Below are 15,331 nucleotides of genomic sequence, written 5' to 3'. Positions count from 1 at the left end.
TTGGTCAAGTTTCATAAATAGTGTCTAGTTTTTGGTCCACTTGCAAATATAGTGCCTAGTTCTTTGTCATGTTTCATAAATAGTGTCTAGTTCTTGATCTAGTTTCATAAATAGTGTATAGCAATTGATATAGTTTCGTAAATAGTGTCTTAGGTCAAGTTTCATTAGTATTGTCTCTTTCTTGGTCCATTTTTTTGTTCAATTTTAGAAATAGTGTCTTCTCCGATTTTGCTACATCCTCTGAGCAACAACCAAGGTGATGATGGTGGTGATTCCCATGCCCTTAGCGTTCTTCATGAGATATCCAGTTGTTCCTCCTTTTTTACTTTCTCTTCATGAAATACCCAAACACAAAAAGCCAAAATCAAGTTTCAAGCAGATCGAGGACTAAACCTCGATCACAAAAGCCAAAATCACAGTAGTGCAAGCACTGCTGGAAAGGGAGGCTGGTAAGCTTGGCCATGATGCTTTGTGACCCTTGGATCCTCTGACCTTCGAGGCTCAACATTGAGCCTTCATGGTATAGATTAGCCAAATCAAATATACATTCCATCTTGTACTGAAACGAATATACCCAAGAGCATTCCTTGGATCTTCTGACCTTCTAAGCTCAACATTGAGCTTTCCAGGTATAGATTAGCCGCAGTTGGCATCAAACAACATGTAGTAGTGCTCAAGGAAGGCCTTGAAAAGTCCGTCTGGATCGTGCCTCACCTGATTGCTGCTCTATAGAGGAGACTCGGCTGTGAAATTTGTTAGAAGGGACTGCTGCAAAACAAAGTGATGGGATGGTAGGAGAGACAGCGAGTTGGCAACTGGGTTTGAGTTGCACGCGCTTTCTTTAAGTTTTTTTTTTTGGTTATTTTTTTTTGTCCTTATTATTAAAAAAAACATTAAATGTTCTTTAATTAAAATTTAAAATTTTAAAATCATTTTCATTAGGTTTTTTATTTTATTTGTTTTATTCGTTTGTATTTGGACTTTCTTTTTTCAAAAAATTAGGGCCGCCAACTTTGATCCAAACTTTTTAATTTCTAATTGTGCTTGAATAATTTCATTCCTTTGTATTTGGATTAATTTACACTTTGTAATCAATATTCATATTAGGTCATTTTTTTTCTTTTTTGAACAAACGATATTATCTACACTAACGTGCGGGGACGGGCTTAGCCTCACAATGAACTAGTAATAATGTGATTCAAATTCACTACTAGACTATAGTACTAAGTGACAAGTCCTTAGTACTATCTTTTCTTTATTTTTTTTTATTAAGGAAAAACATTAAAAGTGTTGTAGCCTATTTTATCTGACTAAGGGGAGAGGGCCGACGGCAAGGGAAGAGAGAGAGGAGAGATGTGTTTGTAGAATCGTAGGGGAATATGTGTGTGTTGAGGATATGTTATCCCCTACGTAGTGCCTTTATTTATAGTAATAAAAGGGAGAGAAAATCCTTCATCCCCAAGGAATAAAAGTCCATATAGGAAAGAATAACTAGAATTAAATCTAATACAAGATTTACACAATCACACTTAAACTAGGAAAGTTCACAACAAAAAGCAATTTTTCTCCCTGTTTATGAATACAGAGAAGATTTGTCCCAATAATTTGGATTAAAAACAGGCTCCCCGAATATATGTAACTAAGAAGAGTACATGGTAGAGACAAAGTTATCTTGGCCAAAATCCAAATATTTTGAGTTCTAAAGCGGTATGCAAATGCAAGAGTACATTTCTTGCACAAAATCAATTCTTGCATTGTGCTTTGAAAGTATAGATCCAAATTCGTATTGGCCCAAAATATATTTTATATTAATTTAATCTAAATCATGTGGTAGGAGATTCGAACTCAGTTGCATAAAAATAACAACATTCGTTTTAACCAACATGTCTACGCTCGCGTCTACTTCATGTTTTACCAAGATTAACACAAGATATTGATCCTTCTAGTTTATTCATATCTATTTTTCATTTAATTTCCTTGTTTAGTTGCATTTTAGAGGTAGGGTTGATTCAAATTAATATTTGATTAATTTTAATTTTTGTATTGCAGGTTTCAGTCCTAAGATGTCTCCAATTTCCGGCGAAATGAATGTGTTTGCACTGGTGAGTTTGAGTTTTGTCTTCATTAAAAGTTCAAATTTATGAGAGATGTTTTTTTGGCTTTTTTTTTTTTTTTTTTTTTTGGGTTAATCTCAGTTTACTACCTTAAATTTTCTTGGTTTTCAACATTTGGTACATGAAGCTTTTTTCATCCAAGAGTCATATCTCAAGTCTTACTTTTGAGATAGTCTCGTACATCTATTAAGCTTGCTGTTAAGTCAGCCGTTAATTGGTGACGTGACGCCCACGTGAATAATGATTGTGTGCCATGTGTCATTAAGGGCCCACTTGAAAAATAAAAAATAAAAAAAAGAGTGTCGGCCTCCCCCGCTCCCCTTCAATCCCTTCTCTCCTATGTGCTCAACCAACCCTTCTCTCTCCACGGTCACTACTGGCGTCATCTCCCGCCGGCCCCAGCAACCTGATTACCTCCCCCTAAGTCTAAGTTTTCTTTTTTTCTCTCTCCTCTATCTCAGTTTCTCTTTATCTTCTAGGGCCCTTCTTATTGCCACCCCTCAATACAGACAACAGAGAGAAAGAGCCCCTTTCATTTCTCTCTCTCTCAAGGCTTTCGGTTGGCAGAGATATGAACAGTGGTGTTGCGAGAAGGGAGGTGCGTCGTAGAAAAACAACACTCCAAAATTTTCAATGTTCTCAAATAATCACATGGTTTAGATTAACTCAAATTAGAGGCATAGGAAAACAAACTCAACCTTAGATTGACGGATCTACATTGGGATCCATGGATTGAGCATGGATCTGGTGGTTTTTGGACTAGATGCATTTTTACCTAATGGTGGTGGGATCTTTGGGACTCGGGCATGCAATCCCAACTCTCTAAGCTTTCCACGATGATGGCAGCAAGAATTTCTACGTTTTCCGAAGGCATGAGCGCGACAATCATTTCTCGAGGCTTCAAGTAATCTCAGAACCTGAATGGATGGAGGGATTCTGTTGCAGAGAGGGTTGAGGGTTTGCTTTGTATATTTGGAGTATGTATTCTGGTTTAAGTTTCGATTTGTGCCGGGGACAATAGGAATCAGGTTGTCAGGGCCAGAGGGAGGTGACGCAAGTGGTGGCCGTGGAGAGGGAAGGGAGGGAGGGTTGGGTGGGCTTGGAAGAGAGAAGGTAAAAATGTGGTTTTTTGTTAAAAATGAACAGTACCGAAAATGTTTCGTTAAAACTCTCATTTGTTTTCTATTTCAATATCTTGTCTTTGTAGCACCTTTGTGGAACCGTAATTTACTTTTCATTTTGCCACATAGTACTACGGTCTAGTGGTATTTCTCTTCACTTGTAAGTGAGAGGTCTTAGATTCGATTCTAGCCAAATGCGAATTTGGACCACATTATTATTAGCCCATTGTAAGTCTAAGCCTATCTTCTTCCGCTCATGGTAGATAATATCCATATGCTCTTAGAGGAAAAGGCCTTCTCAAAATTTGATGCTCAAGGGAAAGAAATTAAGAAAGGGCTTGAGCCAAGTGAAGCTCCAACCGAGGACCTAAGCAAGGAGCAAAAAAGGTACTAGAATTAATTTGAAGAAAGTTGAGATTCCATTATAAAATCAATTGGCAATGTGAGGAGTAGTCAACCTGATATAAGCACATGCAATGTCCATCCTTTCATCAATGTAGAATTCATTCTCAACAGTTCCCCTCACTTGAACAATACAACTCAGGTGACTTGGAGTGCGTGTGGTCGTTGGGCTTCACACATGGGACGACAATCTGCTCTGATACCATAAAGAAAGTTAGGGTTACACAATAAAATCAATTGGCAATATGGGGAATAACCCAACCTCTTATAAGCATATGTAATGTCCATTCTCTCATCAATGTAGAATTCATTTTCAATATAATTTAAATCAATTTACTTTGGGAGTTGTTTGGACAAAATATAATATACAGATTTTAGTTCGATTACGTACTTGATTTCGTTTCAAGCATTGATATTGGATTAAACCTTCTGAAGTTTCCTTTTGCATTTTTCTTGTTCCAATCAAGAAAATACTCATACTCATCTTTTTTCGATTGTAGAATTATCAAAGATTTATCGAACACTGTCCGATTTGTAGAATTTTCTTGAAGATTTGAGCAACTCTTCCATGCTATCTGTCATTTAGTTCTCCCTTTTGTGAACGTAATGCCGTGTTTAAAATGGTACCTTAGCATTCATGTAATGCCGTGTTTAAAATGGTACCTTAGCGTTCTATATTGACACTCACTGTCTGGACTCCGTTCGAATAGGGTAATAGCTCTAATGAGCCTGCCACAGAACCTGGCAGTCTATTTCCTGATGGATGTAGACTTAGTAGACCGGCTCTTTAGGGTTTTTAATATTTAGTGACTGATCTCTATTTCTGCACAGGACTCACCAGCTGAATGCAATAGGGAGAAGAACGTTATCCCTGAGCCAACCCCGACTGAAACTCCTGAATAAGTAAATTCCTCTACTCTTCTTTAAGATACTATACTCATACTAATCATTCCTCTCCTTTACTCTTCTTTAAGCACTCTAACAAACATTTCAACAACCCTACCTGACATACTAACCACCTGCTGACATGGCATTGCTGATGCTACATGCTAACCAACATTTTGTTCAAGTATGGTGAATTGTCTTGTACACAGAGACAGACACTAAATAAGATTGAACATCTCCGCCAGCCGTATGAGACAGCCATGAGTAAAGCTGAAGCAACTCTAATGATCAAGAAAGATTTCCTCTTTGGCTAACATTTTGAAAGGTGAAGACTTCTTCCACTTATGCTCTTTGGGAAAGACAACATGCTTTGCAAGTAAAACTTGCATATTTGAAACGAGAAGAAGCTACTTTTTGAAAGAATTTTGAGGGTGAGGTTGACGATTTGGAGAGCATTGAAGGCAAGGTAATTCCGTAGTTAAGTAATAACCACAGATAAGTAAGAGCATGAGATAATCAAACGAGAAGCGGAATTAGTATACAAGAAAAGTGTTGGGCTCTTGAATCATGTAAGCGATGATAATTTATCAGTGCAATTTTTAAGTATATGTTTGGGTTAATATTTGAACATTGATATTAAATGAAAGAAAGTTCAAGAGTGCCTAATTAAAGGGAACATGCCCGAAGTCCAACATCAAGTCCAAAGACAAATTGAAGCATTCTTAGTCAAATATAAGCCATGTGCTTACCATTGAAGTGACAAGTGATGGAGACTAACCTACTACCAGCCAAAGAACATTTTTTTTAGTGGCATTACAGATAAAAAGCTGATGACTCACTACCCTCCAAGTGCTTTCGGGCAAGAACAAAGCTACAGCAGTCGGGCTAATCTGCTTATAAAAGGAGGAAGAGGCCCCATAGACAAGGACACTCAATCAATCAATCAAACAAACATACAAACATACAAACTCTGCTATCAAGCCAAATTTGCATCTAAAAGCTGTAATCAGCCCAAATCTCAGTCATTTTCAAGATTATTCCCTTCAAAAGCCATCTTTTGTCTAGTTTAAAGGTCTACTACCTCCCTTAGTGGCGTAGTATCGATTCCCTTGTGTAAATTTGTTTACCATCCATCCCTCTTTAGCGTATAAATCCCTGTAACCTCAAAGAGAAGCGATTGCAATATGTTCAACCTTGTCAAACAAGGTCAAATCTTGCCTAAGGCTTTTTGTTTTCTTTCTAAATTAATAGATCTATTGCTTAATGTATTCTCCAGCATGTATTCAAGTCATTTCCATCGGTTTTCCTATTAGAAGAGTTCCATTTACATATGGATCTGATTAGTTTAATGGATATGTTATCATTAAAATTAATCACGAACTAAGTAGATGACTTAAGGTGATCTGGGCTCCCTTCATTTGAATATACAAAACTATGAACTAAAAATCCTTGTTTACAAGGCAAGAAAAAGAACTTAATGTGAACTTAACCCATCCACGACAATCCTTTGATAACAAGAAGTTCGAGTAACTTGGGGCGCAAGTAATTAACTAAACACACTTGTTCTATACCTGCTATACTGAGATAGCAGTGACACGCCTAGCACTTAGTTAGTTTTGATTGCGAACCTCAAGGCCTACACGTAAGGCCCCACAAAGACATCTTTCAAAACTAACTTTATCCTCTTCTTGTAGCACATCAACAAGTAAGAACCCGACTATACATTCAAAATGTCAATCCCTTAAAAAGCTGTGCTGAGGTCTGCGGAGAAATCTTCGCCCGAATAGTATCCTTTTGGAGCGTTCTTTGGTGAAGTATTAATACCTTCTCATGCGAAACTATGTCAGAGATTTTTCCCTATCTTAATTTCCAAAGATTCTCCTTCTACAAAAGCCTTTCCCCCCACGTCAAATTTTCTTAGCATTTTTAATTGCTACCGCCATTATTAGTTTTATTGACAAGACAATACAAAACTGGTCATAAGATATGGAAAATCTTCTTAGTACACCTACACCAGCCCCTTTCTCTCTGGACTCTCTCTCTCTGCAGAAGGACAACCCTAAAAGAAAACCATCACATAGCCGCCGGCCCTAGCCTTTGGCTTTAGGGTCTATGGCAGCCCCCTGATTTCTCTTGTTTTCTTGTTTTCTTCCTCCTTTCTTCTTCACATATGCTTTCGTTTGAATTTTGTTTTAGTTTTCTGGGCTCTTGTGTCAGTTTTGGACCTTTTCCTCACTCAATGGTAGTTCATCGCCAAACCCATCTTTCCTCCCCATCGCACCTCTCTTTCCTTCCTTCCCTTTGCTCCCCCTCATATTCCCCAACCTTTAATCAGAAAATAGGTCTTGGAGTGTTGGGCTCTATCTTGACCCTAGTCCCAACTCACACAGCTCACTGCCGATCCGGCTTGCCAAAGAAACTAAGCAAAGTGTGGAACAATTCACGTCGGAACAAGGGTGTTTTACACATCCCTTTCACCCTCCTCTCCTCCTATTACCGTTTATGTCCTTTCTTGTAGGGTGCTGTGTCAATTTTGGTTCTTGGGGGATGGATTCTGCATAACCTTCTTAGATCTATCTTTTGGTTAGTGTTGTTTTTGTTTTTTGTTTTTTTTTTTTTTCCAGTTTGGGGAGATGTTTTCCTTCATGGTGGCTGCTATTGTGATGATGGATATTAGGGTTTTGTTGTTGTCTTTTCTTACCTTGCTTACGGACCTAAGTTTATGTGGGCATTCCATTATATATTGGGTTGTTACCCTCCCTTTGCTTTGGCTTGTTTTTATTTATGTCTTGCTTTTTTTTATTTAGGGTCTTATGTTTTTGTGTTCTGGTTGGGTTTAGGCCTATCTTGCATAGGTTGTAATGTCCCTTTCATGGATAAAGCTTTATTTTCGATCAAAAAAGAGATGGCAAATCTATCCAAAACTCGAGTAGACTTTATCATTTTTTAAATGATATGTGTTATTTTTTAGAGCTGCATAGTGATAGGCTTGAAATTCCTATTTTTCAAACAAAAGCTCATCTAATTTTAACATTGAATAAAAGAGAGATTTTTGGAACAATTACTACAAACATATTTACAACTTTTTTTTTTAACAAACGATATTATGCATACTAAGGGTGGAAGAGTGAGATTCAAATTTATCTTTAGTGAGAATCGAATCTAAGACCTCTTATTTACAAGTAAAGAAGAATATAGGCCTCTTGCTTACAATTAAAGAGGAATACCACTCAATCATAGAATCTCTTGTATTTAATATTTCTATCAACTTATTATGTGGTATTTGGTTATTTGCTAAATACTTACATGTTATGTCATTTTTCTTATGATCTTTCATACATTTATGTGATCATACCTATGTGGGAATTGCAAACTAAGCTAAACTGTGAGTTAACCAGTTTGTAGTTATCATCTAGCCTACACAAAGAAAATGTTTGAAGTCTTTTCATAAACAAGGCATAGAAAAGAAACTAACATGGATCTAAACCCCATCCATGGCACAATCTTTTGATTAGAAGTTGAATTTACTTGTGGGGCAAGTTTACTAACATTACTATTCAACAATTCTGTTGGTATTTGACAACAGTAGCACGCCTACCATAACAAATCACTAATTTAAAAGAGCCTCATGCCTACTTAAGGTGTTACAAGGTATTGTAAATTGACAAAATTTACAAACACTCACATAAGGAATTGCGTCTCCAACATAATGTGACCTACTACTTCTCATTTACATCTGCTTCTCTAACCAAATAGTATTGGATTTGAGTAATGAAAAATTGAAAAGTTAAATGATGAGTTCGGCAATGAAGTTTACAATTCTCTGTCTTGTGGGAAATGGATGAGTAGTGGTAAGTATCCTTGTGGGTCATCTGTAATGGTGGAAAACAATGTAAATGTAAATGTTCCAATACTTATTATGTTGGAACCCTATTGGACTCTAAACTTATCTCATTCGGGTTTTGAGTTTAGTAGAAACTAAGAACGGTTAGAGTTAATAGGTGAATAAACTTCTTTCCTTTAAAGTAGGACATTAAGGGTTAAACGTGTTGGTGAGTGGATATCCCACGTTGGAATGTAAATGGGCGTGCAGTTTTGCCAAGTAGTTTCTGTGATAGGTGGAAACGGTTGTGGTTACACGTCTATGAAAGGATAAGTCCCTGCTCAAGAGGAACACGTTCATATATCAGAAAATCTAGCCCTATTCTAGAAAGAACATCAAGTCCTCCTTGAGTAGAAGATTTCCTTTTCTTCCCTGTGATCAATGGCTTCACAAGGTCAGAACTCAAATCACAGTATTACATGCTTGTTCATAATCTATGTTTGCGGCTATATTAAATTCCAACATTTGGTATCAGAGCATATAATAACTCTTCATAGATTCTTTGATGCGTATAAGGAAGTTTGCTTAATTGATTTATTCATCTTTTCGTGTTTTACTGATGATTTGGTTTCTTGAGTATCACAAGTACAGGAATGGATTTTGCGCTAAGATGATTTAAGTTCTAACCTTAACATTATTGAAGGATACATGCTGATAAAACCATTTGAAACAAATGTTTGTAAAGCTTTACCAAAGTGAAGTTTTTTAAGAAATTTTTTTTATAAGGAAGGTGGCATGGTTGTGTTTTATAAGTCATGACATGGTAACGTACTACTCCAAAGACAAGAGGGTTAACTGGTTGGATTTGTGAATCAGTACATAGGTTTTTAATGAATGTTTGAGCCAACTATTTTCTTATCCAAAGATTTGAAATATGTGTTGTAACTTAAGTACTTGTTAAAATGGCTATGTAATCAGGATGCATAAGGTTTTATGTGCATAAAAACTGCAGTAATGTATCTTGCCCAAAGGTGTTGCATATACTGTGATAGTTGTAACATTGTCAACAATGTTGTTTAACTTTTATTTGGTTTGACGGTGAATGCCAATGCACTAAGCTTTTCTTCCATTGAACCACTTAATGGAGGAATTACAAAAAGTGGAGACAGGATGTAGAGATCGTGCTTGGCTTGATGGACAATGACCTTGCACTGAGGGAGGATGAAACACCTGCTTTGACAGCGAACATCACTGCAGAGAAAAGATTGAAGTCTGAGAAATGGGAGAAGTCAAATAGAATGGCTCTTATGGTCATGAAAAGGTCCATCAGTGAGGCTGTAAGAGGTGGCATACCATCCTGTGACAAAGCTAAGGCTTTCCTTGAGGCTATTGGAGCAAAATTCAAGATGTTCGAGAAAAGAGAGATGGCGAACCTGATGACCACACTGATTTCTCAGAAGTTTGATGGCAAAACGAGTGTTCGAGAGCATATACTGAAAATGGTGGAGGCTGCCGCCAAGCTCAAGGATCTGGAGGTGCCAATTAATGATTCCTTTGTTGTTCACATGGCTCTCTCATCCCTTCTTGAGTCATTTGAACAACTTAAGGTGCCATACAATACTCAAAATGAGAAATGGAGTCTTGATGAGATGATTTCTATCTATGCACAAGAGGAGAACAGGCTGAATCGTGCAAAAAGTGCGACGGTGAACCTTGTTGACTACAATGCAAGTAAGAATCCTATGATGAATGCTGGTAAGCAGACTAAGCTTTTTAATACCTCCACTACTATTGCCAATGTTGCTTCTTCCTCTAAAGGACCTCAAAACCTTAAGCCAAATTTGGAGAATGTGAAATGCTATTTTTGCAAACAACATGGACACTTGAAAAGGGACTGCGAGAAACGTAAAAAATGGGCAGTGAAGAAAGGAAAAGGTACAAAGGTTTTCAATGTTTTTGTTGTTTTCAAACTTTACTTGTTGAAGGCCCTTCAAATACTTGGTGGTTTGACACTGGTTGTTTGGTGCATATTACCAATTCCTTGCAGGGATTTTCAAGAAAAATGTCAACAAGTAATGAAGTCTTTGAAGTGCATGTGGGCAATGGGAATAAAGTTGCTGTGGAAGCAATAGGCAACCTCAAGCTCAAGTTGTCGTCAGGCTTTATTTTAGAACTTTCAGATGTACTTTATGTTCCTACTTTAACTAGGTCTTTAATTTCTGCTTCAAGACTTGTAAAAGATGGTTTGCTTTTGTTGGTGATGATGAAAGCATAAGATATATATGAAAAATAATTTGAGTCAATTGTTGGGCATTTGTCTTTTAGACAATGATTTATGGAAATTAGATTGTGTTGTCATGAATGATTTGAGTTGTTACACTTTAGATTCTTCTGTTCCAATGAAAAGGCCCTTATTAAATCATCTTTCTTCCATGCTTTGGCATAGAAAGTTAGGTCATATTTCAAAGAAAAGAATGCAACATTTGGTGCATGAACATATTTTGCCAGCCTTGGATTTTAATGACTTGCATTAGTGTGTGGATTGTTACAAGGGCAAGTTAACTAAAACCAAGAAAAATGATGCAACAAGAAGTAAAAAACTGTTAGAAATAATTCATTCGGATGTTTGTGGTCCTTTTCCAGTTAAAACAATCTATGGAAATATTAATTTTGTGACTTTTATTGATGATTTTTCAAGGTATGGAAGTGTCTATCTAATTTCAGAAAAATCACAAGTCCCAAATTGTTTTAAAATTTTTAAAACAGAAGTAGATAACCAATTAAACACTACAATTAAGGTTTTGAGATCGGATAGGGGAGGAGAATACTTTGGCAGGTTTACTGAGGCTGGGCAACAAAAGGGACCACTGGCTATGTATCTAGAAGAATGTGGCATCCAAGCTCAGTACACCACACCTGGGACGCCTGATCAAAACGGTGTGGCGGAGAGAAAGAATAGGACATTGATAGAGATGACAAGAAGCATGATGAGCAGGTCAGTTCTACCTCAATTTCTTTGGGGAGAAGCATTAAAGATGGCAAACTATATAGTGAATCGTGTCCCTAGCAAATCAATGAGTAAGACACCTTTTGAACTTTGGACTTCGAGGAAACCTAGCATCAATCACCTACATGTATGGGGTTGTAGGGCAGAAGCAAGAATATATAATCCACAAGAAAATAAACTTGATTCAAGGACAGTGAGCTGTTACTTTATTGGTTTTCCTGAGACGTCTAAAGGATACAAGTTTTATGCTTCACACTTGCAAACTAGGTTTTTGAGACTAACAATGCAAAGTTCATCGAGGAAGAAGTGAATGGTGATGAAAATGCTAGCAGTTTTGTTTTCCAGGATATTGGGAATCCCACTGATGTGTTGAGCAATAATGATGAAGGGAGTCAAAGCCTTGGAGAAACTATAGTTTTTCAAACTAGTTTCTCGCAACCATCACATGAAAATAATGTTGCAGAGGGTCATCAAATAAATGAACCACAACACGATGGACCAATAGTTGAACATGATGCTGATGAGTTTCAAATTGCCTTGGAAGCACTAAGAAGAGCCTCACAAAGAATTTGCAGATCGGCGATTCCAGAAGATTATATCACTTACTTTTGTGAAGTTGAGCATGATGAAGGTATAATGACTGATCCAGCAACTTACATGCATGCAATTAAAAGTGAAAACTCTCTATCATGGCAGCGAGCAATGGAAGAGGAGATAGGGTCTATGCATTCTAATCAGGTATGGACCCTCGTAGAGAAGACAGAATCTATGACACCCATTGGATGCAAATGGGTGTACAAAACTAAGAGAGATTCGAAAGGGAAGGTTCAAAGGTTCAAAGCAAGATTGGTGGCTAAATGCTTCACTCAAAGGGAAGGGGTATACTATAATGAAACATTTTCTCCCGTGTCGTCCAAGGATTCCTTGCTGATAATCTTAGCACTCGTGGCACAATTTGACTTGGAACTTCACCAAATGGATGTCAAAACGGCATTCCTAAATGGTGACTTGGAAGAGGAAATTTATATGAACCAACTTCCTGGTTTCATTGAAGAGGGCAAAGAACACCTAGTTTGCAGATTGAGCAAGTCTATATATGGTCTAAAGCAAGCATCGAGGCAGTGGTTTATGAAATTTGATGAAAAGGTAACTCATATTGGCTTCACTGAGAATAAGGGTGATGATTGCATTTATTTTGAAAGCATTGGTTCCAAGTTCATTTTCCTTATACTTTATGTTAACGATATACTTCTTGCAAGCAATGATTTGAACCTATTGCTTGTTGTTATCAAACACTTTCGATATGAAAGACTTGGGGGAGGCCTCATTTGTTCTCGGCATAGAGATTAAAAGAGACAGGTCAAGAAACTTGATGGGGATTTCACAAAAGTCATACATTGAGAAAATATTAAAACGTTTCAACATGGAAGGATGTTCAGGAGGAGAAGTCCCGATAAGCAAATGTGATAAATTGAATAAGGAGCAATGTCCTAAGAATGACTTGGAAAGGAAAACCATGTTGAACAAACCCTATGCTTCATTGGTGGGGAGCTTGATGTATGCTCAGGTTTGTACTAGACCTGACTTAGCTTACTCAATTAGTGTACTTGGGAGGCATCAATCAAATCCTGGAGAACAACATTGGGTGGCAGCTAAGAAGGTATTGAGATATTTGCAAAGAACAAAATCACACATGCTTGTGTATGGAAAAAGTGAAAAGCTAGAGGTGGTAGGGTACTCTGATTCGGATTTTGCAGACTGTACAGATGATAGAAGGTCCACAAGTGGTTATTTGTTCTTCATGGCTGGAAGAACAATCTCGTGGAGAAGTGCAAAATAAAAGACACTTGCGACATCAACCATGCAAGCTGAATATATTGCTATTTTTGAAGCCAAACAGAAAGCACTATGGATCAAGGATTTGGTTAGTCTAATGGGAATCGTGGACAATATTTCAAGACCAATTGTTATACACTGCGATAACAAAGCTGTTGTATTCATCTTTAAAAACAACAAGCAGTCTTCTGCAAATAGACTGATAGACATCAAATATCAATCTGATAGAGAGGATGTCAAAAGTGGTCTGGTGGTGATTGAGCATATTGACACTGGTTCAATGATAGCAGATCCCTTCACCAAACTATTACCAGTTGCAGTGTTCAAGCAGCACGTTGCAAAAATGGGGGTACTAGAGTCTTTTGATTCTGTGACCATGTGGGAGTAAAACTTAGTCTTGTCTTATTTGCTTTGTAGTTGTTTATTGCAATTGATGAATTCTAAATTTATTTCATATATTGCTTTTGATTTGAGCTAGTAATCATTAATGAGACTTGGCTGAAAAGCTATGATCATATATGTGATATTTCTGCAATGAAGCTCGATTGTTTTAAAAGCTTTTCAGGTGGCTATTTGATCCCACTTTTCAGCATGCAAAAAAGTTGGAAGTTGGATTATTGCTAACTGAGGCATTGTTAAGGTAATGGGAAAAATAGTGGGAGCATACAGTAAAGCTCTCTTATAGCTAACATGTTTAAGCATCATACGTGAATAATTGAATGTTATAGTGATTTCAGAGTGGCTGCACCATTTTGTGCAAATTTTTTTGAAGTTCTATAACTTGGGTCATTCATGGTGGATGTGTGAGGATGTGTTTATTTATTTATTAACTCATGTGATCATTAAGGAATTGTTGTCAATAGAAACATTGTTCAAAACAAAGACGATAAGTTTAGGTCCAAGTGGGAGAATGTTGGAACCCTATTGGACTCTAAACTTATCTCATTCAGGTTTTGAGTTTAGTAGAAACTAAGAACGATTAGAGTTAATAGGTGAATAAACTTCTTTCCTTTAAAGTAGGACATTAAGGGTTAAACATGTTGGTGAGTGGATATCCCACATTGGAATGTAAATGGGCGTGCAGTTTTGCCAAGCAGTTTCTATGATAGGTGGAAACAGTTGTGGTTACACGTCTATAAAAGGATAAGTCCCTGCTCAAGAGGAACACATTCATATATCAGAAAGTCTAGCCCTATTCTAGAAAGAACATCAGGTCCTCCTTGAGTAGAAGACTTCCTTTTCTTTCCCTGCAATCAATGGCTTCACAAGGTCAGAAATCAAATCACAGTATTACATGCATGTTCGTAATCTATGTTTGCGGTTATATTAAATTCCAACATATTGTGGTAGCGAATTTCCAAAGAGTGAGTATTTAAAGCATTTAGGTAGCAAAAGCTTACCAAATTTTGATAGAGATTGAAGTATTTATAGGAGGAGAGAGTCATACACAATGTTAGGGTTTTATCCTACACGTGGCAGCATCATATTGACTAAGGTATGAGGAAAATGAATATTTTCAAGATATTAAATAGAAAAAAAAAATATCTTGAGACAATGGTGGAAGTATCCCAAATTGATTGAAATAAGGATTACTTACTTGATTGAGTTGATCTCTAATTGGAAATGTATTAAATATAGGATTTGGTAATTAATCCCTATCTTTAATGACACGAGCAGGAAAGCTATGAGCAGTCGAATTTAGTTGCTTAAATATTTTGAGGTGCTGAGCTGCGTGTGGGAGTATCTAAGAGGCCTACCATTTAATGAGGGCAATCTTGTCTTTCTTGAGCAAAAATCCACATGTCGCCTCCATAATTTTTGGGATTATTTTAGGCTCCACACTTATAAATGTCATGTCCCACAAATTGGGGCTTAATCCAAATTGAATAAGTTTTGTAATAGAATAGGTTCTTTTTATAGTGTCCTTAAAGTTGGTATATTTTTTTCTTGTTAGCACATATATTTAAAAATCTCATTGTGCATTTTTCACAAGTGTGTTTTTCTTTTTTAAATATTAAAAAATTGCAGTACATAATGAACATATTGGAGTCCCCATAACAATGTTTTATTTAAATTTGTATTTAATATAACGAAAAAGTAGTACCCGGTCCATAGTTTCTAATGTTTATTGACTGAGACCTTA

The 15,331-nt window shown here is 36.9% G+C and overlaps 1 protein-coding gene across 2 annotated transcripts; it reads left to right on the top strand.

Moving 5' to 3' along the window:
- The first annotated feature begins 6,386 nt into the window (after positions 1-6,386).
- Positions 6,387-10,707, top strand: LOC103944907. Of its 2 annotated transcripts, XR_007251025.1 has the most exons (3): positions 6,390-10,100; positions 10,180-10,280; positions 10,393-10,707. XR_007251025.1 is itself a non-coding variant. In XM_009355377.3 (2 exons), exons 1-2 carry the CDS (start codon positions 9,539-9,541, stop codon positions 10,419-10,421), a joined length of 771 nt encoding a protein of 256 aa, XP_009353652.3. In that variant the 5' UTR covers positions 6,387-9,538; the 3' UTR covers positions 10,422-10,707. The 2 variants fall into 2 exon arrangements, 1 of the variants encoding a protein (XP_009353652.3); XM_009355377.3 differs by having other exon boundaries at positions 6,387-10,280.
- Positions 10,708-15,331: the final 4,624 nt, after the last annotated feature.

The sequence above is a fragment of a genome, unplaced genomic scaffold, assembly GCF_019419815.1.
Source record: "Pyrus x bretschneideri cultivar Hongxiangsu unplaced genomic scaffold, Pyrus_bretschneideri_v1 Contig39, whole genome shotgun sequence".
NCBI classification, from domain to species: Eukaryota; Viridiplantae; Streptophyta; class Magnoliopsida; order Rosales; family Rosaceae; genus Pyrus; species Pyrus x bretschneideri.
The sequence above is the reverse complement of the archived record's forward strand: the minus strand, read 5'-3'. Positions and strand labels throughout refer to the sequence as shown.